We start from the raw sequence: 24,595 nt of genomic DNA, 5'->3' as shown, positions 1-24,595 counted from the left end.
GTTTTGTTAAAATATTAGCTATTTATAAAACAACATGTAACTTACACAGTCAATATCATAGGATGATTTAACAGCAATGAAAAACGAAATGTTTGAAATGGTAAGATTGTTTGTTTTTTATCCTAGTTTAATTAGTTTTGTGTTTATTAAACAAAACCACCACCATAGCACTGCGGGTAAGTGGTTGCCGGTACCTAAATAATTTTTTAAAGTTAAAAACTTATTACTCCAATTAATATGTGTCCTTGAGCAAGGCACTTAACAGCAATTATCCACAGTAGTTATTATTAGGTTGTCCAAATTTGCAGTCAAAAGAAGGAATACGTGCGATACAAAACCTAGGTGACTCATAAAGTTTCCCCCATTTCAATAAATTACTTTATTTAAAAAATGTTTTATAATGTTTTTGTTAAGGTGAACAGAAACATGAGCAGTATTTTCACAAAACTTGAGAGTAAACGCGCAGTGATCAAACATGCTGTACGAGATGTTGAGGAGAACGCACTCTGTGCGCATCAACAAATGGATAATAATGAACAACAAGTGGTTCAATTAACAAACAAAGCAGAAGCACAGGTCACCATCTTACTTCTAAATATATATAGTGATTATAATGCTGATTTGTAGAATACCAGGTCTGAAACTTAATTCTGCACTTGAAAAAAAGTTGTATTTACAATTGCGACAACTAATTGGAAAAATTAAAAAACTAAATAAACAAGTACATATACGAAGTTTACTTGGAAGTTTGTGGCTATGAAAGGGAATTCTGTTCACAACAGAAAGTTCACACCAACGTCCATATAAGTTATTAAGTAAAACTAAAATGAGATTGCCATGTAAGGAACAAATAGTTTAGAACTGGGGAAAAGGCAATGGTGTACACAAACAAGAAAATCCAGAATATAAAATCCATTTAATTGGCATGTTAGGGTGAATAGGTGACTGAGATTCAACAACAATCGCGTCCTTCCTACATGTGCTTGGGCAAGACAACTAGTAGAGATTGCTTCAACCCAGTGGTCACAAATAAATTGTCTAAATTGTTTAGTAACTAAGAATGAATGTTGCATATTTACTTTTTATAAGTGGACACAAGGTACATGAAGCTGCCCAACGTAGGGTTGCAACATTACACCTATATAATACATCAAGTTGCACTGCTACAGGATCATAAATAAGCTAAGCATTGTCAATTTATTTGTAGATCAGCAGTGCAATTAAAGAATACACAACCAACAGCAATCAAATAATGGACCTTGTGGAAAGCAACCTTCATCAAGCAGTGGATGAATCAAGTGAGAATGTTGTCTGTGTCCTCCAGTGTCAAGAAGAGTTGCAAGCAGAGTGGAAGACTGGATTGGAAGAAGGACTTGAACAAGTGAAGGTTAAAATAAATTCAACTATAAAACCAATGCAATTCTGAAAACTGTCTTTTTATTTTGTTCAAATTTTTTATAATTTATTTTGTTCAAATAATCACAAAAAATATTTTGCAGGCAACAAAAAAAGTTTCGTCTGAATTTCAAGAATCTGTAAATGAGTCAATAGTTACTCAAATTAACAATTTGTCATCTAATGTTGATGAAACATTTCAACGTCTCACTGATTCAAATCTTATCATTCATGAAGATGGCATAAAACTTGCATCAAGTTCAGAATCAATGATGTCTCATCTTGATGAGTTTCAATGCAACATGAAACCGATCCAGCCAACAGGTGCCTTATTGGTGACTGCTTAATTATTCTTGGCAGAACAACAAGAGTCATACGCAGGTGTCCCAATGATCGATATTGCAATGGTTTTAAACACCTTGCCCCCGTGTATGGGTTCCTGGCATTTATCTTTGAGGAGAACTTTTTTATTTTTATAAGTTTTTATTTATAAACCACCAGTTAGTGGTCACTATGTTACATCAGTTGTATATCTGTGCCCTGTGATTACTAGTACTATATTAATTAGGCTGAAATTATTCAGGGGAAACACCAGCAAGGAAGAAATATGAATACCCTCGTTCTATCGTAACCCCTCTGTGTGAAAAAGATGTTTTGCAACGATTATTATTAGATGATGATGATGAATCTCATCATGATGATCATGAGGTTCACGATGAGATGGATGAACTTGTTGAAGATGATTTTGATGTAGAGGTCACCATAAAGATTTATCATAATAATATTATATTACATAACTGGTATTTTAACAACTCGGGACAACCATAATATGGAAGAGTTTCAAACCAATTGTTTAAATGTTTAACTATATATTTTTGTCATTGATATAACATGAAACCACATTAACTACAGAGTGAAGATGCAATGAGCGAAAATTCGGATCCAATTTTAAATCAAAGTATAACAATTCCAGATGTTGGGGGAATTCCATTTTTTAAGGTAACCTTTAAATTAAAATGTAGCCGGTGTGTATAATGTATTGCTTTTCTACTTATGTTTTATATCATATTACTAGTTTACACTTTCCAATCCAAGAGCAGAAAGAGTAAACAAAATACTTCAAATGTTTTAAAAAAAAAAAAAAGTTTTACACTCATTGTAAAAAAGAACTTCCTGGGAACGATAGTCTAAAGGACTAAATTTTGTTTTTTTTAGAAAAGTAAGCCTACAAGATCTGCAAAGAAAGGTGGAAATCATTCAACTAATAATCAACCAAATACAAGAATACCACTTCGTGCTTCTCAAAACATTAACATAATTTAAATTCGTAAAAGTATGTTTTGTTTAAAACTGTACATTTGTTGCATTGAACTTTGCTGTAGTATTTGCTTTTAAACTGTCTATTGATTTTAAGCTGCCCTAACATGTATATATAATAATACTGTCATTAACTTCATTTGTGTGCTCTTTTATTTTTTTACTAATTTTTGATTGATACCTGAAGCAGTAAGTTTTAGAAACGCATTTTCAGCAATTTTTATGTTAAAAGTACATATTAACCATGCAAATTGTCAGATTTAAAGATTGTTTGTTTGACAAGTCAGTCACGTATTATGTCAAAAGGCAAAGTTATAATTAGTTTCTTTAACAAAATGTACATTCAATAGTTGCTTCAGGATGCTTAAAATACATATTGCTCAATATTTCTGATTCAAAATAGATGGCGGTTTTGGGGTGATATCAACAAAAACTTAATACTTATGAAGAGCGACTTGCACAATAGGTGTAATTTTAAGAATTTGAAAACGCAGGGTAAGACGGGGCAATTTAAAATCATTGTTAGTTTTAATTAATAAGTGTACGGTATTTATTATAAATACAGGTAAATAACACGAAATGATACTGTGCGCTTTGCAAATCAGTTTTAAACATTTTTTTCTTGCTCTACTACTATAGTTTTTAATATGTTACCGATACAGTATATTTTTCTATGAAAAATTGGTATTGTGTGAACCAGAGTGACTCTGGTTTGAACGATAGTGGGCATTATTCACAAATGACGAGCAAAAACCTCTTGGTCAACTGTGGTAACACGGGGCTTAATTAAAATTACGTTGACTTAAAAAATTGCGTAATCTTTAAAGCTATGCTCTCGTGTTCTACCTGTAATCAGATTGGTTTAATCATAGACATCTTAACAATATGGTTTAATCCACAGAAAAATAACCCCACACAAGTAAAATGTTAATTTTTGCACAACACATAACCCCACACAAGTAAAATGTTAATTTTTGCACAACACGTACCCTCCCACAAGTAAAATGTTACTTATTATAAAAACCAACTCCTCCTGTAATACGAACGTATTCTAAACTTTCTGCAACACATTTTTGCAGAAGGCATGCGAGCGACAATTAAAATAAGTGGCGAAATGACTTGTACCGGATTTGGCGTACAGGGTTAAAGTGGGAACCAAAAAGAATATATCACGGTTTTGAAAAGTTGCGCGTTCTACTCTTTTTTATTTCTGTGTAATATAATATTAGTTCTCTATGGTTTAATATTGTCACGTGCCTGTCAGCTAACCAATTAAACGCGGATAAGAAATTGGCACAACTTGATTTTACTTTAATGGTTTACCCCTCACAATCGAAATGCAGCATATTTTAAGTAATTAGCAAATTAAATTACACGGCATAACGAAATTTTTAATTTGCTTAAATCGTGGACGCTTGATTAAAGTATTATCGTATTTAAGAGCTCATCCATTTAGTTCTGAAATGCACCAAAGTGTGAAAAATTATACTTAGATTAGTTACCGATTATTTGTTAATATATAATAGTTTATTTTGTGTTTGTAAATATGCCACACCCGGATGATATGACAAAAGAAGAAATAAAGGAGCAGTTACTTGCACACGGTAATTTCTTACTTGCACATAGTTTATTAAGTTTAATAAATTAGTATTGTTTTGAGTTTTATTATTATCCGAATATCACTCTCTTCTTTTCACAATTGGGCGCTCTTATTAAGTTTAAAATTTTGAAAAAAATACACAAAGAAACACTTTAAATTGGTAATAAGTTAAAAACAAATTACTTAAATACTGAAAATACCTTTATAAATATATAAAATACTAGTAAACACATCTTTCCCAAATTAGGTAGGTTATATACGCTCTTTCGATGTGTTTACTATCGTTGGCTCTGTGGTGTAACGGTTAGCGTGGCGTCGTTGACTCTCTTTTTTTCAGTTTTTTTGTGTGATTGGCACATCTTAGGGGTTAGAAGTTAGGGGTTTAAGTCTTATGTGTGTAAACTGTAAAACTAACTGTTAGTAAACAATTTTTTATAAAATATTGAAATACTATACCAGCCCTGGAGACTCGAATACTATACCAGCCCTGGAGACTCGATAAAAGTATGTCAGCAACCAGCCAGTCTGCAGAGTATGGCTGCTGCATGCGCGAGTTATTTATTACGCTTTTGATAAGCCTGCCAAAATTTACGTCATGCATACGGAAAAATTAAAAACGACACGACATTTAAAACAGATGCAGCGGGTAAAGAGCGGAAAACAACGGGTAAAAAGCGGGTAAAGGCAAAGAGTAAAAAGCGGCAGCGGGCGGTAATAAAAATATCAATATTAGGGCGGCTGGTCTTCATCACATAAGACCAAACTACCCGCCTTTGCTCCAAAACGGGAAAGAACTTTACTGCTATCAGCATACTGAGATGCCCTTCCTCTTTGGTCTAATTCAAAATCGGATCGATCAGTCGCGTCAAACCTTAGAAGTTGTGAGGCGTTGGGATCTAAACCGAACCAATTATGTCTGCAGTGCCCGAAGTCTTCCCATATTACTCTAAACACCGTCTTCTTATAACAGCTAAAAACTGTGTGTGCAAATGTTGGGTGCAGATTAAAGGATGGATTTTTTTCGCTAAACTCTTTAACGTGCGGCAGAGAGCATACGTACTGAAAAAACTGTTTAAATGATGTATTTCAGTAATCTTCCAATTCTGCTCGTTGATTCAGGGCTAAAATATGCATGCCCCCTGTTACCAAGTTCAAAATGTCTGGTAAATGCATGCACTCTGCAAGAGTGGAAGAAAAATGAGGTACACATTTAGACATGCGTTTTTCCAAACGGTTGTGTACAGCCTCACATAAATGTATCAAATCAACCAGGCAGTCACCAGGCTGGCGCATTTTCCATTCAAACACCTTTCGTTTCACTGAACCGTTGATGATTGTTTCTGCATGAGGACACACGATCCAGCCATCTTCCAATGCCACGTTGTGAAATCTTCCATATTTACTTAATACAGCAAAGTGAATATACAGCTTTGGAAATAGTTTGTTGTCCAAGGAAACGTCCCCCTGTTGTACCTCCTCAAGGTTTTGCTTCATGCGGATTAAAATGGACTTCAACTTGGGCCACCACTTTATACTTTGCCACAAATTTTGATTGACACTTTGTGCTTTAAGCCTGTAATCATAACTTTTGTAACAGGTGCAAGGCAATCTAATACACTGCAAAGGTCAATGCAAAAATCTTTTCCTTTCAGAAGGTACTTTGTTTCTTCACAATCATCGTCAGTTTCACGATTTTCCTCAAATGTTCGAACTACAGCTTCATAACTGCCGTAAATGCTTGTAGGCACTGCTCGTAAACCGAGTCGTAGCATAGGTCTTAGCAACATTACCAGGTAGGTCGTATCTTCTTTTAATGGAGGCGTATTCAGCCGCACCCTTTCCGCGACCAAACATGACGTTAAACTTATTTGATCTCCTAATTAATCGGTCGAAAAAGATCTTGCAGTCCTTGTTTTTAACTGCAACAAGCGCACAATCCATCCAGTGTGTTGTGTCCCAAGCAACAACAAAAAAACTTTGGGGTCGTCTGCAGGGACGGAGCAAGCATCTTTTTGGTTGATTAGACTTGTTAAAGTGGTCTTAAATTGCTTGGCCTGATATTGCCCATCTTCCTGATGTGCAACAAGATACGACAATTGAACTTGAGATAGCTTTGAACAAATTGGTTCCGTCCATGTCCTATGTTGCCAACATCTGAACCACAGCAGTGAAGAAATGAAATCATGGACTCGTAGTGAAGTGTGGCGGCTTTTACTTTTATCGTAATCAAAGCAGTTGGTTTGCTACTATTTAAGTTATTTTTGATCGAATTTGTGAATTTTTCTTTTTCCAAATTAATGCTTTGTGGTGGCTCAAGCCGCCGTTTCGTTTTTAGGAACAGCTTGTGTGCTCAATCAGCATACTTTTTAAACTGTACCATGTTTGGTTGTTACCAGAAACAAGATGTTTCATTCTCTCTTCTGGTATCTCAAGCCGAGTAGACAATGTGTTTCCTGCGTTCTTTTCAATGCTGCGATACGTTTTCTTTGCAAGCATTGGTTCCTTGACATGTCCTAAACGCGGATAGGTGTCACAAAGATGCCCGAAGCAAACCATACATCGGATAAGTCCTCTCCCGAAGTCATTAATATAAAATGAATAACAAGACCCTTCTATATCGTGTAAACATTGAGCCTTTCCTAGTATTTGAAAATGACCAGTACTTTCATTATCTGTGTAAGGTGTTTTTTGTACTTTTTCTGATCGATTTTTAACCAAATCATCCAACTTTTCATGAATTATTTTAAAAAGTAGCTTGAACGGTTTGAAAAGTCAAATGGTTTATCATTCCGATGAGCACTATCGACATGCCGCTTCATGGAGGCTGGATTACCACGAGAAATAGTCTTCTTACATTGCAAACAGAAATGAATATTCTCCTGCTGTCTTCTTTTGTTTGCAGAATTCACTGACGCTTCCGCTGTTGTTTTAAAGAGAGCGGAAGCCTGCCTCTGCCTTTCTGAAGAACTTTCTATGCTATCTGTGGCTTTGGCTTCGGGTTCTTTATTATTATCTGACATTTTGTATATAACTGTCTGTGTTCACTGTTGAACGTCGTTGTTGTAACCTACTAACCCTAAGCTTTGCAGTCATGGTCGAGCAACTATAACCTTTATGATGGTATCTGTGACGTATTCATATTAACTTTTGCCACCCTGACATATTGAAAGTGTTACGCCTATGGTTAAGGGCTTTAACTTGCATAAAACACTGCGAAAACAAGATTATAACGTGTCGTAACGTCTGTAATATATCACTATTGTGATGTAACATATTGCTTATATGATGTAATCTGGTTGATTTACACACAGAATAATACGGCCACTAGCGTAGAGTACGTGCGTGCGCGGGAGTGCGACGCACTCCTGCCAATTTAGGAAAAGTACTCTGACTGGACCTTGTTCAATCCGGTGATCTAAAGTTCTTTCCTACTTAGTTCTCAGGTTTATATTTTTCAGGTGTGTCTTTGCCTCACGGAAATGCACATAAAGCAACTTATGTTAAGCTTTATAATATGCATGTTGAAAATCAATCGGGAAGCTTTTCTTCGGATGATGAAGCTCTTGATAATCTTTATTCAAAGAAAGTAAACATTAAGGTAAATATATAGTAATATATATAAGGAGCATTATACTTAATTTAATTAAAATAAAAGCTTTTGAAAATCCAAATGACATCTTGACTTTATCTAAACTAAATTCAGCAATAATCATAAAAATGACCTGTAACTGAACAGTCTTAACCCAAAACATAAATTACATTATCAGAAAATGTAGGCAAAGCAAAGTATGAAATGTTCATAAAATTTAAAATCAAAATATACCAGCAGCAAGGTATTTAAATGTGTAGCAATTACTTGCATTTATAATAAATTTATCACGAAAGGCCTTCTCACAAAAAAAGTTTAGCAAACCTCATCAAAATTTTTTTTTGTTTGATATCTGTGTTTTAAAGAAAAAATAGTTACCACCTAGAATGACAGTTACGATAAAAAATAAGCCAAATAAATGTCATTTTTACCCACAAAAGCTGTTTGCGATAAAATGATTTTTTGGCGGGCTACCCCCAATTGTTTGTCCTTTCTTACCCCATTTGTTTTTATTTCCCTACTTTACTATTATATATTTATAATAATTTCTTATTTACATTTGACTTACAATACCTTCTTCGGTTTTCTTAATTCTGTAATTATTGACAACCTAAAACGTATTTTAACTTCTTCGTTTACTTTGCAAAACACAGCGAATACCTGAAATGAGGATAGAAATGTCTTTACTCAATACCTGTTCTATTAATTTGGACACAAATCATGTCACATAACCTTTGTGAAGTGTATTAAAAGTGTGACCACATTTTTTAAAAAGATATATATATATATATCGGTAAAAACAGATGAAACAGTCATGAGTTGTGCTTTATATGCTTTTTATAATTTGTTTACTATCGAAGTAATTTGTTTACTATCGATATAAGCGAACAACGGTGATTTGCGTGTTTGCCACCTGGTGGACACCTGTGTTTTATCATTTGTATAATAGAATACAATACTTCTTAGAATTTATTTATTCAGGTCCAAGCAATTATAATTCTTTGATTATGTTGCAGAAAACTTATCCAAAAGAATGGGAGATTACAAACATTGAACAATTAACAAATGAAGAAATTTCAATAAAATTGAGATTTTTTGGAATGGTTCCTGGACCAATTGGACGTATGTGTTTTTATATTGGATTTATTACAGATTTTGTAGATTAGGCGAAACACTTATTTTCATATATATAGTCAAGTGAGGAATAAGAAACAAAATTCACAAACGTTGCATTAAAAAAGTAAACCAATGGTTTTAATCTCTTAGAATATACAACAAATTTATTGGACGGAAAATTCCAAAATATGATCTAAGAATCTGTAACAAAATTTATCAAACATTGATATCCAGAAAAGATTATAGGGTTTCTATGATTATTTTAAATTTAAAAGGAAATTGTTTTATTTTCTAGACTTTGTGACAAAGTGAGCAATAAAGAACAATATTTTCAAATTAATCAAATATTATTTACAATTAGACCAGCTTTAATTTGATAGGGTTTGCAGGGACCTAAATAGTAGAAAAAAAGGAATATTCAATATGACGTCAAATGTTTAGAGCAGCGTCTTGTGCAAGGACATGCAACACGGCAAAGTATTGTTCAGTGCGATAATAAGCAATATAATATTAAATGGCTTTAGTAGATGGTTTATTACAACATAGTGGCGATTGACACAAGGATTATCAGCGTCATAATAACGATTGATTAACTCGTGGATTAAGTACGACACCAATTGACGCTTTGAATATTTACTTCATAATAGCAATTGATGGGGTCATTGTTAACCTTACAGAAGTAAACTAAATGCTTTTGTTTTACGGTTATGGTCAGTAAAGATTAAAGCACATTTGTTGTATTAAACGTTTATATTGGAATGGGCAAATTTGGAAATAATTACACTGACTTACCAGTTGTTTTTTCCCAATCAAAACAAATTAATTTTGTTTACTGTAGCAACACGTTTGCCGATGGCAATGGCCGTCCACGAGTACAACATTATTTTCCTAAGTATGCATTTTTTCTCGATTGCAAATCTGTGTAAGAAGGGTCCTCAAACCTTCGTATTGCATTTCAATTTTGAAAAAACCCAACAATCTTCCGACGCGCATAAACATTTCACAAGATGCCATAGATAAGGATTACAATGTGCGTAGTCACCTCTGACTTCCCCTGGTCCCAGTATACGTTGGCTTACAACCCTAAAGCATTGCGCATAATATTTCAATTTGGTTCTAAAACAATTATACAATTTTACGTTGTTTTTCGAGTCGCATGGCAACGCTTTTCAGGTTATTACATATGCAAATATAATAAAATTCATTTAAGTTATTCGACTAAATTTTGAACATAAAAATGCGTGTCCGTTAACGGATGTAAAATGCGGCTATTCACGGCCCTGGTTTGTCATTAGTCCCAATATCTTTCATTTGCTTCACTTTTTTTATTTTTTCACTCTGTTTTGCAACATTATATTAATAACAAAAGGCTTGGCACTTGGCCCATTTTTCAACCGAGCTTTAACAAAGAAGGCACTCAGGCACGAGCCTTTAACTTTGGGCTTGGCACATTCCTATTAATAAGGTTCAAAAATACCTTTTGTTTTGTCAGCCTCCACACGAAATGTTTATTTGAAAAAGCTAGAGAAATTCATGTCAGAAAAGAGGAAGGATATCGCCCACCAATACAGTGATGATGAGGAAGGTAAGATTGTGATTAAACATTATGTTTTTACCATTGTTTTAAACCTAGCTTAAGTTTGCATATGATTTGAATTAAAGAAACAGCAAATTTATTGGTTCATTGGGCTTTTTTATTGCAGATGTTGAAAATGAAGTCATTGTAGTTAAAGCAACTTTGAATCGGAATCGTCACACTTCTTCTCAACCTGTTAATACAAGAAAAAGGTTTTATTCATATATTACATTAATTTATCACAATATTGGTTTTTTTTAATGATGTCATAAATGTGTGACATGCACCAAAGTGTTGTTTCATACTTGGCTTGGACTTGTTCGATACCCATGGTAGTTGCTACACAATCAATGGACTGTTAATACCCTTGGTCTTAAAGGGGCATACCAACGAAAAATCAAAATGTGTATAGAGATGCCCAAATGTGATCTGAAGCTACCTTCAAAGTTTCAAGGAAACAGCTTAAAAAAATGAGTTTTAAAACCGCAAATTCGACCGCTGGAGTAAAAAAAATGGCTGTGCTGCAATGCATGGGTTTTTCCATTAGCAAAAAAACAACTTTATTTGTTTCTAGTTTCTTGAATATCCAGAAAAATTTAAATTTTGTTTCTGATTTAGTATTATAAATGCTTCTTCTTTAAGAATATATATATATACAAACACTGGCGCCGAACCCGGGGTTCCAGGGTAGGCCGGCCTACCTTGGAATTTTGCCAATTCTAGCTTTAATCATCGCACAAAAAGCAGCGCTTTTTATTACGCGAATGCGCAGTTGAACCTGCGGTTACGCGTCTGCGTTAAACCGTCTAATAAACATCAATACTCAGTGAAGGTCTGAATTTTAATGACGTAACAAGTTATGTTTCACGATTTGGGTTTTTTAAATTCGTAACAATTTGCGTTTGTGACACTACCGGTATGTTCAGAATACGTATAGGTATCGTATAACACTTGTCGTTTGTGACTTGCAGATTAGTAGAAAATATGTAACAACTGAAATTAATTTATATTAAAAACGGCAGAGTAACAGTAAAAATATAACGCTTCAAAGAAAATTAAGAGAGAACAAAATCATGACCGATAGACGTCGACCATTGCAGGCATTAAAGCACTGGTTTCCAAACTGTTTTACGCGCGAAGGTCTTCAAGGTCGAGCAACTTATTAAGTTCACACAAAACGATCGCGAATGATGTTTTAGTGATTGTCATAAGCATTATTTTAATTCACATTAATTACGAAGAGCGTGGCATTTCATGCTATATTCCCTACTACAGTGGTTTCCAGTTTTTCAATTGAGACGTTGCTTTATGCGCGTACGAAGTGTTTTTGCAAACTATCTATATCTATTATTATACTATAATGCGCATAAGTGAAAAGGCAAATATTCAACCTGTTTTCAAGCAGCTGCAGGCTAAATAATCAAGGGGATAACCGCTATTATGACGTAAATTATCAACGTGTGAATTGCTATTATGTCGTAATCAATTGCCAGGTCAAACAATCGTTATTATGATGCAATGAATCCCTTCTATTACGTAACAAACATGCTGCTTGGTTGAAGAAAACATCTTAACCCTTTGGGGACGAGATATATTTCGGACATTTTCGGAATTTGAACTGGCGTCGGGTCTAGCGCTCTGGCGCATCGTGTGTTTATGGTACGCCAAAACGATCTATTATAAAGTTGTAGGGGAAGCAATTTTCTAAAAATTAGTATTTTTATATTTTTGATGACGTCATTATAGCTCCCATGACGTCACTGTAAACACTTTATTTCTGTTTTTATGCAACTTCTGGTTTAGTATGACAAAAATTATCAATTGCCAAGTTGTAGCCCTGAGCTTACTGTATAAAATTATGTATTTATTTTTTTGGTGACGTCATCCGTAACGCTGACGTCATAAAGAAAGTAATGAAAGCTTTCGGATTTTTTTGTATTTCTGAAATCTTTGCAAAAAATTGTAAAAATTGGTTTATTTGGCATAGAAATGAAGCACAGTATGTGTGAAAAAGTAAAACTGCACAGAAATGAACTGTAAACATGAAGAAAGACATACACAGTTTGACAATATTACAAAAAAAAAATTCAGTTCACGAGTGTTTATTTCATACGATATTCCTGTAGGCTATGGTATTTTTCAAAGCAATCTAATGCACATAATGAAACATTGCATTTTTTGCACAGTGTCATTGTTTGTTTATTGCAACATTGACAGGATTTTCTGGTTGTTTTTCCAAGAAAATGTTGATGCTGAAATGGTATGAGGCGTTTGAAATGCAGAGGGCTTTGCTGTTTTCCAGCCCTTTTTCTTGCACTGGTGTATCCATTTAGCAATTCTGAAGCAATCTCTTCAATAAACTGCTTCAATGACTTGGGTTTTTTATTTGATGAACTAGGACAACTAAAAGAAATAATGTGTGCATTTACCATGGCAATACTAATTATGCCATCGTAAATGCGCATATACCACTTGTGTGATCTGTGTGGGAAGATATATGTCTTCATCCTCTGGTCCATCCGATCCACCCCACCCATATGTCTGTTGTACTCGGCAACACAAATTGGTTTTAAAATTGTCCGAGTACCGGTATCCACTTTTTTTGACCTAATTGTTGTTTCCGTAGAACTTGCATTGTGGATTGTTGATAGCATAGTCAGTCTTCTGACATCATGCCAGGCACATGCAAGAAGATCACCACTTCTGAGAAAGATAGGATCATCACCTTTTTTAGTTTTCAAGTTCTTTTTTTTTAACGATTCAGGCATTCCTTTTCTTGTTGCACTTATGGTGCCACAAACACCTGTTTGAGTTTGCTGAGCTCGTTAGCTAAATATGGGTTCGTGTAGTATGAGTTCATGTAGATGTCATGGCCTTTATGTAGATATTCTTGACTCAGTTTTCTTACAATAGCATGTGTTTTACTAACACTGCTGTCCACATCCTCGGATTTACCCGTGTACAGGTCCCATTGGAGTGCATATCCCGTCCTTGCTTCACTGAGGACAAACACTTTAGGCTTCATTGGATTGTATTGCTTTATGCTACTCCCTCCTTTGTACGCAATTGTCATCTCATCCAATGATAATTCTTTATGCGGGGTGTAATGCTTTGAAAAATTTTTAGTTACTAATTCAACAATATTTCTTATTTTAAAAATTCTGTCGTGGCCGGGTTGTCCTCTTGGAATGTAATTCTCATTGTTGTTGAAATGTAGGAAGGCACGAATTGATTGGAAACAGTCTCTTGGCATCAGACTTGATATGCCAGCTGTATTTGTATAAGAATACATGGACCAGTAGTCTTTTATCGAATGCTTTGAACACAGACCCATAAGCAAATTCATGGCAAAATATGCTTTTATATCTGCATGTGTAACAGGACTCCATTTCCTGAACTTGGAAAATTTTGGCAGCTCGTCAGTTTGCTTTTGAAGATACTGCTCCGCATATCTATTAGTTTCTTCCACTAATAGTTGCCAAAATTCATTAGTAAGGAAAAGTCCAAGTAAATCTAGAGGAGTAGAGTCTGCCAAAACTAAATCACCACAGTAACCTGATGTTTCACTAAAGCTTGATGACTGGGGTATGAAACTTGTTTCAAAACTATTGTTTACAGGCTCCCAGTTAAAATCCTGCAGGTCATGAGGAATGTTAGATGTATTTGTTACCTTGGGTCTTTTTCTGTTCGTTTTCACCTTGGTCATTTTTGCTCTTTTTGGGTGAACCGGTTGGGCACATGCTGAACTGACATCACTGTCCGTACTGGATACCTCTTGATCTTGAACACTTACAGGCTGGATATTTGCAGAGGTTGAAGGTGATGCAGTAAGTATTGGTTCGATAAAGTCATCACTCTCACATGAATCGTATGTTGATTCAGACAAACTCATATTTTCGTCACACGAATCGACATCACAACATATCGCAGCTGCCTCTTCGACAGAAAAGGTGCGCACAGTAAACATTATTTGAGGCGGTAAATACACAAAAAACAATATAAATACAAGACAGAACAACAAAATAATACTAAAAAAGCCAAAAAAATATCAAAATTACTCGCATCAAATCAATCTACAACAGTTCAAATCAGAGGTAATCTAGTTTGCATGAAAACATAGTTTTTGCAAAAACTGCGGCAAGCAGCTAAGAACGGATAGTAGCAGGGTCATAAATACATTATTATTAGCAACTTGCACGAAAATTGGCGGTAAAACAAGCCTTTCCAGGCAAATCTTTACCATTCTTCACAAAAAAAATTGTTGATGTTTCAGTGAAAATTAATCAAAATTTTCAAATAGTAACGCTATATTTTTAATAGCTAGAAAGAACGGAAAATGCATCATCTTTCGAACAAAGCCAGTCCTAGGGATTTACCCCAATCACAGATAAAGTTATAGAGATTTTTGTAGACCCTTGTGTCAAAATGCATATTTAAATTACTCGTCCCTAAGGAGTTAAATACACAGCAGTGTTTCTTCTGGAACATATTTAGGTTGTTTATTACAGCCTGTTACCCTCTTTATTTGGCAAATTACATTTATTTTACACACAACTTGACAAAAGCAGTGCCAAGTTTGTGTTGTGAACGCCGAAAAATTTTGTAAATAATCAGGCGACTTTTTTTGAAACATTCACGAGCCTTCAGTAGTTTGTATGTAAGTGGTACGAGAACTCTGCATAAACCAAAAAGTGGTGCGCGAGTATACATAAAATTTAGGAACCATATTTAGCTCAGTTCACAGCAACGGCTGAAAAAAATCCCCACTAGAAAGACCTTTCCCACCAACAATCGATACGCATATTTCTGGAGAGCCTAAGCTATTACTATTTTTTGCTAACGCGAGTTTGGTTTAGGCTCCCTCTATCCCAGCATTAGAATACAGATGAACAAACAATATTGCTGCTAAGCAGACGAGAATTTTTTAGCTGTATCGCATTCTAAACAATGTAGGCCGCAATAATCTGCTTTTAACTGTAAGCGGCGTGTTTTAACAACTGCTGTTTTATCGCTATATCCTGCCTTTTCGTCTGAAATCATTCTAAATCTTCGCTGCTGTAATCGAAGAGACAAATAAAAAAAGTTAGTATAATCAACAAAAATCTGTTCTAGAAGGAGCGCTGCTTAATACTTTTCCCATATTTCATTTACAATATTTTCCCCAGCCAAGCAGAATATTCATTACGAAATAGTAGGGATTCACACGTGAATACATTGCATCATAATAGCGATTGTTTAAACTGGCAATTGATTACGACATAATTGCAATTCACACGTTGATTATTTGCGTCATAATAGGAATTCACACTTTCAATATTTAGCCTGCAGGTGATAAAAAAACGGGTTGAATGTTTGCTTTTTCACGTTTGCCATTGGGTAAAGTATTGTCTCGTCTACAATGAATAGTTCTTTCGCACGTGAACGCAAGAAGCATGTGAATAAATTTCTGTTCAGATAAAGCTTGGTGGCCACTGGCTAGACCTATTTCGCACTCTAGATTTCAGCTTCTATTTTGGTCATAATAGCGGGTAATCTTTCCTTGTAACCCTGGCGCTTCGTAACAAATTAATTGTCTACGATCACGAATTACCCAATTCCTCGTCTAAGCTGCTTGCCGGTGTCAAAATACCCAATAAAATATTAAATTAATTTATGCCCGTTTGTAAATTTTGTCGCTTTGCCGATTTACCATCCTTGCAGTCTGGCTTGGGAGACGAGTGATCTTATCGTCAGCATGTAGATACGATTGCAACAACTTGCGCAATCAGTTACATATATTAAAGGCAGTCATATTGTAGTTGATTTTAAGTCACGGAATTTTGATTTAAATCAACTACAAACGATCGTTACTTTAACGTGCGTCTTTTTTCTTATAGCGCTACCCGCCGCTACGTAACGAAATTATGCAAACAATTTCTGAAGGGAGTGTTTAAGCCCAATCATAAACATAGGAAATTTGATTCAATAAATAGGCCTATGTAAAACCACCACTATACAGCATAAGATAACGTAAATATTCCAACCGTAACGTGCGATACACTGGTAATGCAATGTTACGTCATAATTATGACGTCATATTTATTGCGCCTACCCTGCAATTTAAAAAGTTCGGCGCCTATGTATACAAAATATTGTAAAACATAGACTTTATTATGTTTTAATTTCCCCTTGAACATAGCAACATAATATCATGTTAACTCTGCCCTTTTTTCTATTTTCTATTATTTAATTTTTAACACTTTTTTTATATTAAAATGTTTAATCTATCTCACTAGTGTTATGTCCGAACATTGTTGTGTTCTGGCGTGTTAACATTTTCGCAACTGCTGAGACGTCACCAGCGGTTTTGGCGCGAGTACTGCAGCGCCTGTCGTGGCACCACTGATTACGGGCGAGGCATCTTTCTTTTGCGCGTCTTTTTATCGTTGTTTCTCAATATTCTTTGTTTTACATTATCAGTCTCTGTTTGCAGTCGTTGTGTAACGCTTCGTATTGCCCAAGTTAGTCTCGTATTATAGTGTAGGGATCTCAACATAGTATGTTTGTAATCTATATCGTGGTAATCTATTTAATCTTTGTCGTTATGTTATAGCTCACTGGCTAGGATTATTACCTTCTATCTGAATAATAAAAATGACATCAAGTACAAGGATGCAGACTTATTAACTAGTACCTACTGTACCGTTTTCTTTATAAATAAGTCAGTTATTCGTGTTAAACGTTGGGTTTAAAAAATTGCCGAGGCAGCGTAATCTAGCACAAAGCTAGATTCAATCGAAAATTAAAACCTAATAAAGTTTACATTTTTTATTTTTTTGTATGTATTCACAAAAAGAAGCATTTATTATACCTATTCCAATATAATTTTTTTTTTTTCTTAAGTAGTTTAGAAACTATAAACGGTCAAAGCTCAGTGCGGTTTTTCTTATGCGAAATTCCATGCATTGTCGAAACAGCTGAATTTTTTAATCCAGCGATTTTTTAAAAGCTGTTTTATTTTAGGAAACTTTACTGGTACCTTTAGGTCACATTTGAGCATCTCTATTAATAGACAAATTTTTATTTCGTTGGAATGTCCCTTTCTGTTAGGTTGAATATGCAAATATATCATTCCTCATTGTGAGGCTCAATCAATAAACACCCTTGTTGTCACTGGAACAAAAATGTTGATCATGCAAAACTTGTTTTTAGTGAAAAATTTTAATCGGTAGATTTAATAAGTTTTATCAATATCTGTACACCAATTTAAATAAAGATGCCATTCCTATCTAACTTGTAGGGATGTGCGATGTGCTGAAGTTGAAAAAGCTCGGGTTCGTCGAGCGCCGAGCTTTAACGAAAAGCTCGGCACGAGCCCGAGTCAGAGCACCTATGACGTCATCAAGGAGAAAGGCGTACGAGAATGCGTTCCTATTCAGCCGAAAAGCGTCGCTAATCAAAATAATACAGAACACGTGGTTTGCGGTTACAGACGCGTCTCGTTTCGTAATTCCTACTGTTGCAAAATGTAAAATTCATACAAAAAGTATTTAATTAAAAAAATATATATAATTGTTACAGCCAGTGGCGCAACTGGCAAGTTTCTACGCATGTTCATCTTGGATATGGTAACGGTTATTTACGTCAGAATAAACCTTTACGATCGTTACATCACAAACGAGATTGTTGAAAACAATCGTGTTTTGTTCGCTTCTATACGATCTGCAGTTTGTGTTTAATTTTAGTTTCTGATGATTAGTTTAAATGCAGGTAAATCGCGATTATGTGAGTTTTAATTGGTGCAAATATAAGAGCGAGGAGCGACGCTATCAGTAAATTAGAACCAACAGAGATTGTAATATGATATTACAAAAATTGTAATATGATATTACAAAAATTGTAATATGATATTACAAAGTATCGTCCCGGTCGAGCTTGGACAGAAGCCAAAAAACATCGTTTGATGGCACCGCACGAGAAACAGAGTTTCATTACATCATTTTTCACGAGAATAAATTCACAACGATTGCTTCGTTTGTTACGTGTGGAATGTATGCTACCGCATGCGTCTTCCTTTATTTCATATGCCGGCGCAGAGTGTAAAAATGTGACGTTGATACACGATGTTTCGATCTCGTGGTTGGTTTGGCTGCCCAATTTGGGCAGTGGGCACATTCCTCCCGATTGTTATATTATGAAACGTCATAATTAATAGTTACCTTGCGATAGGACACCTGACGTAATAATTGAATGAAAAATTGTTCCAATTCCAAGCGAAGGAATGTTATATTGAATGCAACGCGTGTGTGTGTGCGTCTTAGCATTTTCTGGTTGCGTGCGTGTCTGCGGTTAAGGGGGCTGTCATGTGGTTGCAATACCGTGGTTGCAGCAATTTATAATATTTAATTATAAAAAAGTTAAAGAGTTTTTAGATTTTTATTTAAAATCTGATATGAAAACTTTGGGCGCTCGTGTAATTCGACACCGGCTGTAACTCGATACCGGCAAATTGCTGACGTTGCGATTCGTTACTTGCGAGAGAGCAAATTCACAACGAACGAAAAACAATTAAAGAGAAAGCTACGCTGACCAGTCTCGTTATCTTTTAGTAGCTTCACTTTTTTCATTTTTAATATTTTTCGCTCTCGCGTGCAACATTATAGCATAAGGCTCGGCGCTCGGCCCAGATTTCAGCCGAGCGTCAAAAAAGGAGACGCTCGGGCACGAGCTTTTGAGTTCGGGCTCGGCACATCCCTACTAACTTGTTAAATAGCATGTAGTGTTAATATTAAGTAATACATATTTTTAGCAACATCAATCATGAAGATATTCAACCTGGAGTTTCTGAAAAAACAACGTTTTTGTCTCAACCTCCGAACACACATGATGCGTATGTAGCACGTTTAATCAAAATCTAGTTTTTCTATAAAATCTAATTCCCCTTTAATATTATGTAGTGATTGTCCAGGGTCCAACTTAGCACAACAACCACTGCAGATGAAGCATTTCTCTTTACATTCATTAACAGACCACATTCAACCTAATCTCTTAATACCAGATCAAATTGAAACATCTTTCACAAACCTCACTTTCACAAAGTCCTCAAATGATTGTAACGTTGCAAGAGTACGGCAAGAATTAAGCGCATTTGAACAAAAACCAATTTCAACCAATAGTGCTGATATGGTTGTTATTACAAAGCCAACATATAATGTGGTTAACGACAAACAGAATGTGTTACCATCATCGCACAACAAACACATGAACGCATCTACACAACATATAACTCATACACCTCGAACATTATTATCCACTGCTCGAATTGAGCGTATCCGGTATGTGCGTGTGTTTGTACATCACATTTTTGTTTCACACTTTATGAAATCTGCACGTGTTTTCACTTTATATTAAAATAATTTGATAATGTTGTGGTGCAACTTGTGCTAACACTGTGCATATTAAACCAATGTAAATGTGTTTCTCAACCTTTTAATGTGCCAACCCAATTCAAACACAAAGGCAACTTAATTTGTAAAACAATTAGGAACATCTTCTGTAAGCATATAAGCAAAAAAAAATTTGTAAATTTTTGATTTAAATAAATTCAACATTATTTTGACTATATTTCTACACTGATCATCAAAAAACATATTACAAGGTTATTTGGCTAAATTTATTTAAACTGTTTCTATTGGCATGATTCTATCATTGTTTTGTTATAAAGTTAAAATTACTTTATTTAGTTCCAGTGCAACTACCAGACGACCGTTACATCCATGCGGAGACGCCAAGAAAATGACAAAACCACAGGTTAAAGTTCATAATAATATAAAAAATTGTAATTATTCTTATTATAAAACATCTTAGGTAGGTTGTTTAATGCTTTCCTTTGATTTAGCGAGCATCCACAATTAGCATCTTAATATTTTTTATCCATATAATTTTACTGAATACACTGGTTTGGTGCCCTAATTTTAATATACTAATAAAAACTAAATGCCTTTAATTAATTTACTTTAATATGTCACGTGTATCGAAAGCATAGGCGTAAAGTTTTACTGTTAGGGTTGCAAAAACCAGAAGAAAAAAGCGAACCGGCGCGAAGAAAAAACGGTTTGCAACCCTTTGTTTTCGGTTTGCAACCCTTTAAATATGTGCTTTGTAAACGCTCATACAAACGTAAACGTATTCAGAATTACTTAGGGATGAGACAAATTAAAATTACGCGGGTTCGACGAGTCCGTGCAATGAGAATTCCTTACGCATTATTAGTCTGGAGAAAATCAAAGGGTTGCCAGACAACCCTGCAACCCCGTAACTTTACGCCAGTGATCGGAAGGTCACGGTACGACGTTTGTTTAGTTTGTGATTCTGACTTGGAAATTCTCTTAACAGACAACAAACTATGTATCTTGATCAGATGGTACACGACGTTTATTCATAACACACACAACCTTATTCAAATAGAATGCGCCTTAGAACATAGAACAACAGCTGACACGATCATAATAACCTGTAACGGACTAGTAGGCCTACAACGGCTCATTTTAGCTTTTTTGACTTTGCAAGTATCACAGTTATTTATACGTACAGTAGATAGAGAAAAAGAATGAAACACGCTGGGTGTTAGACACCGTGACCACCTGCTATCAGACAGACAATGGAGTCGTTAATCTTGGGCGAAAGTTTTGACGCGAAAACAATGTACAAGCTATAAAAATAGGAGGAGATAATGCAGTATAACAGAAGGGTCTACCAAGCGCACACAGGACATTTCGTGATTAAGATCCAGACGAATCAGTTAAAACTAAAGTGTTTGTGACATAATACCTTAATAAATTGCCAGGTTAACATCGTTTAATATAAATATAACTTTAAATTATGTGTTTATTTTCTTACTAGTAAAAAACATTTTTACTCAGGACCTTGTGCGTGATGATAAGATCAAACAAGAACATCATTGGATGCCAGTTTGGCTACAGGTTAAAAACACTACTAACAAAAGATTTTTAATAGAAATTTTTGTGTGTAACTTTATTTTACTCTTACTATTATTATTGAACCGACCCAGTGGTCAAAACGTTAATCGTGGTAACGGACTATAAAGGAAGTCGGTCTCCTGGGGCCTTGCATTCCCCCGACCCAGTGGTTGTTAAAAAGTGTCAGCCATTAAATAAATTACATACAAAGTTGTCACTTTTTGGGGGTTAATATTTATTATTATAGAATCTGCCTTGTGTCTATAGTGAAGTGGGGTAAAAAAACATAAATCACAATACTTTTATTTTTTTCAAGTAATGCATTTAAACACATTTTTTAGTCTGTTTGGAAATATTTATTTAGGAGTAACCTGTTAAAAACGATTGTAGGAATTCTTTGATTTTATTAGAGATTTTGTACCGTTTTTATTTCAGTACTTCTGGACAAAAAAAATATGTTTGCGGGTAATTAAAAACAATGTTTTCAAAAGTAAATTAAATACGAAAGGTAATAATCCTAATCATACAATTTATGCATTATGCAGTCTATGAGTCAAAAACATAAACTTTTCTTTATTTTTCACAAATGTATTTCAACAGCTTTGATGTAACCGTGTAATGCTCTTTTCTATTACCACTCATTTTTAAATATAATCTTACCCACAAATATCAGTTAATTGAATGAAAACAATGCCAATAAGTTTCATAACTTGTATAAAAAGCAACGCACAAGAAGTAAACTAAGCTCTCTAATCAACCTATTGATGGTTTTGAAAATCGGATGAAATATTGAATTAAATTGAAAAGGGACATACCAACGAAAAATAAAATTTGTAATTTGTGTATTGATAGATATGCTCAAATGCGGTCTAAGGGTATCACCAAGGTTTCAATAAACAAAACACTTTCTAAAAAAATGCAAGGGAAAATAGAAACTTAACAATAAAATAATTGGGCTGTGCAAGGATGCATGGGATTTCCCACAAGAAAAAATGTTGCTCACCTCTGATTGTTTCTAGTTTCTAAACTACTTAAGAAAATGTAAAACAAATTTCAGATAATAAATTCTTCTTCTTTGTAAAAATCTGAAGTTGTGAAGCATGGCTTGGATTTGTTTGTTTTAATTTTTCACTGAACATAGCTACATAATATTAGTCAATTTTCAACACTTTTGTTTATAATAAAATGTTCATTATGTCTTACTGGCTTGCTGTATTATTATCTTTATGTTTTTGTTAAAGTTTGAAATAGTGCTCAGTCAGTTGTCAAATTTTGTGAGTGATATTTTTTCTAATGGGAAATTCCCGACAGTCACATTCTTTTTAATTTAGAATTTTTTTCACACAAATTTTTAAGAAGCTGTTTGTTTTTAATATTTTGGTGATTATTTTAGATCACATCTGAGCATCTCTGTTACAACATTCATTGTTTTAATTAGAATAATGTACACATGTAACTAAAAACCAATTTAATCACAAATTTAATATTGGTTGGTGTAAATAAAGAAAAACAAGAAAAATTAATATGTCAGCAGCAAGGTACTTGACTATATACCAAATAACTACATTCATAATACTTAGTTAACACCTAAAATAAAACTTAAACTAAAAAAGAAGTCTAATATGTGTTGTTTTTACTTACTAAAAATGTTTGTGATAGAGAAGTTTTATTGGGCCAAGGGGTTGTCTTTTCTTACATAAATTGCCTTTTTTACCTCCCAATTACTCACAAAAAGGTTGAGTGACCTTTTTACTTCCCATGCGATCTTAAAAACTGTTTTGTACTTTTGTGGTAGTTTGGAATCTTTTAAACAGTTATCTTTTTACAAACGATGTTTTATTGGTACACCCCCTTTAACTTATTTGTTGCCTACAATGTGCATGAAACATAACACTTGTGTGACAAAGTTTTCCTGCCACAAATAAGTGACAATCATTTATTTCTCATTGAAAGTATGTTTCTTATTGTTCCATTATTAACTTGATCAATAGCCAGTTGCATTTTTAATGTTGCGGTTTTTTAAACTTTGTATTTTGTTTTTATAAATGATTTTTTTTACCTTTGTGTTACTTTATCCCAACCGATTTTGGTTTCAGGTGTTGGTTGCTTCTATAATTGCTGGCTTCATTTATCTTGTTTTTCAAACAATGGAATCAAACCCTGCGCCTCTTTCACTGCCCACAACTAATTCAGATTAGTTCAATCGTTTTTCAACTTGAAAAAAAACATTTTTTGTCATACATTTGTGTATCTTGGGAACTATGAATCACCCTGACAGAATGTAGTAGACCTGTTTAATATTTTGTACAAAACTTGTGTTGAATTAGTAAATAAAAGTTCTTCTAACAAAGTCTTGTTTACTAAATAAGTAATAGCATACAGAATTCAGGTTCAAGCCTAATTGTTGCTGTGGTCTCTAATGGATTGTCTAAATGGGTGTTTCTTAAACTTTTTGTAATAGCGCCCACCGCCTATGGACAACGAACAGCATATTTAATAACCCTCATCTTACAGCCAGGACCCCTTTATGGCCGTGGTTTGTGTAAACAAGAAGCGGCTTGTGTAAGAAAACAGGGTAGCAATACCCGATTTGCAGTAAACATGTAAACTTTATTTATACAGTATAGTACAATGGGGGAACATGGGACCCTTAACACATTGCCTAATATTTCCAAAATCAAAATAGATGACGGTTTTTGGGTAATACCACAAATTAGTACTACCATTCCTTTATTCATTGACACCAGTTTAATAAAACAAGAGATCACAGATCTAATGAATGAGCACATTTTAAACTAATTAGCATAATATAGAGTTGGGGAAGATGGGACACCTTTAACACATAATATCCAAATAGCCGGATCGTGTTTTAAACGAATAACAACGGTCTGTGGGAATCGTGAAGATACGGTTTTGTAATTCATTAAATGTTCTTTGTTTACTACTAAATAAAAAGAGAAAACAAAATGAAAAGGTGTTCCATCTACCCCCACCCTGCTGTATTAATTAATCCTTTTACTACAACGGTCGACTGGGCTCGATCA

The 24,595-nt window shown here is 34.5% G+C and overlaps 2 protein-coding genes and 1 pseudogene across 2 annotated transcripts in view; 2 read left to right on the top strand and 1 right to left on the bottom strand.

The window, feature by feature from the left end:
- The window catches only part of LOC149732033 (kinesin-like protein KIF11), a 49,298-nt gene extending 46,335 nt beyond the window's left edge, over positions 1–2,963 (top strand). The window contains exons 19-25 of the mRNA XM_089883408.1: positions 62–100; positions 415–576; positions 1,208–1,387; positions 1,500–1,719; positions 1,979–2,151; positions 2,308–2,394; positions 2,611–2,963. Coding sequence (XP_089739534.1) covers positions 62–100; positions 415–576; positions 1,208–1,387; positions 1,500–1,719; positions 1,979–2,151; positions 2,308–2,394; positions 2,611–2,718 — 969 coding nt within the window. The 3' untranslated portion in view covers positions 2,719–2,963. The remainder of the gene's footprint in view (positions 1–61; positions 101–414; positions 577–1,207; positions 1,388–1,499; positions 1,720–1,978; positions 2,152–2,307; positions 2,395–2,610) is intronic.
- Positions 2,964–4,006: 1,043 nt separating this feature from the next.
- LOC149732031 (uncharacterized) lies at positions 4,007–23,901 on the top strand. The gene is made up of 10 exons (XM_089883410.1): positions 4,007–4,316; positions 7,771–7,910; positions 8,918–9,023; positions 10,510–10,602; positions 10,721–10,805; positions 19,382–19,462; positions 19,530–19,907; positions 20,316–20,382; positions 21,495–21,554; positions 23,648–23,901. The coding sequence occupies exons 1-10, from the start codon at positions 4,259–4,261 to the stop codon at positions 23,747–23,749; spliced, it is 1,170 nt and encodes a 389-aa protein (XP_089739536.1). The 5' UTR covers positions 4,007–4,258; the 3' UTR covers positions 23,750–23,901.
- LOC149732032 (uncharacterized) lies at positions 4,993–7,332 on the bottom strand (annotated as a pseudogene).
- Positions 23,902–24,595: the final 694 nt, after the last annotated feature.

Source organism: Ciona robusta, chromosome 8, assembly GCF_009617815.1.
Source record: "Ciona robusta chromosome 8, ASM961781v2".
NCBI classification, from domain to species: Eukaryota; Metazoa; Chordata; class Ascidiacea; order Phlebobranchia; family Cionidae; genus Ciona; species Ciona robusta.
Note: the sequence above shows the minus strand (reverse complement) of the source record. Positions and strands in the feature narration are given on the sequence as shown.

Coding starts and splice junctions, on each gene's coding strand:
- LOC149732031 (XM_089883410.1), top strand. CDS start 4,259: ATGCCACACCCGGATGATATGACAAAAGAAGAAATAAAGGAGCAGTTA. Junction 9,024..10,509: donor GGTTCCTGGACCAATTGGAC/GTATGTGTTTTT, acceptor TTGTTTTGTCAG/CCTCCACACGAAATGTTTAT. Junction 21,555..23,647: donor GGATGCCAGTTTGGCTACAG/GTTAAAAACACT, acceptor TTTTGGTTTCAG/GTGTTGGTTGCTTCTATAAT.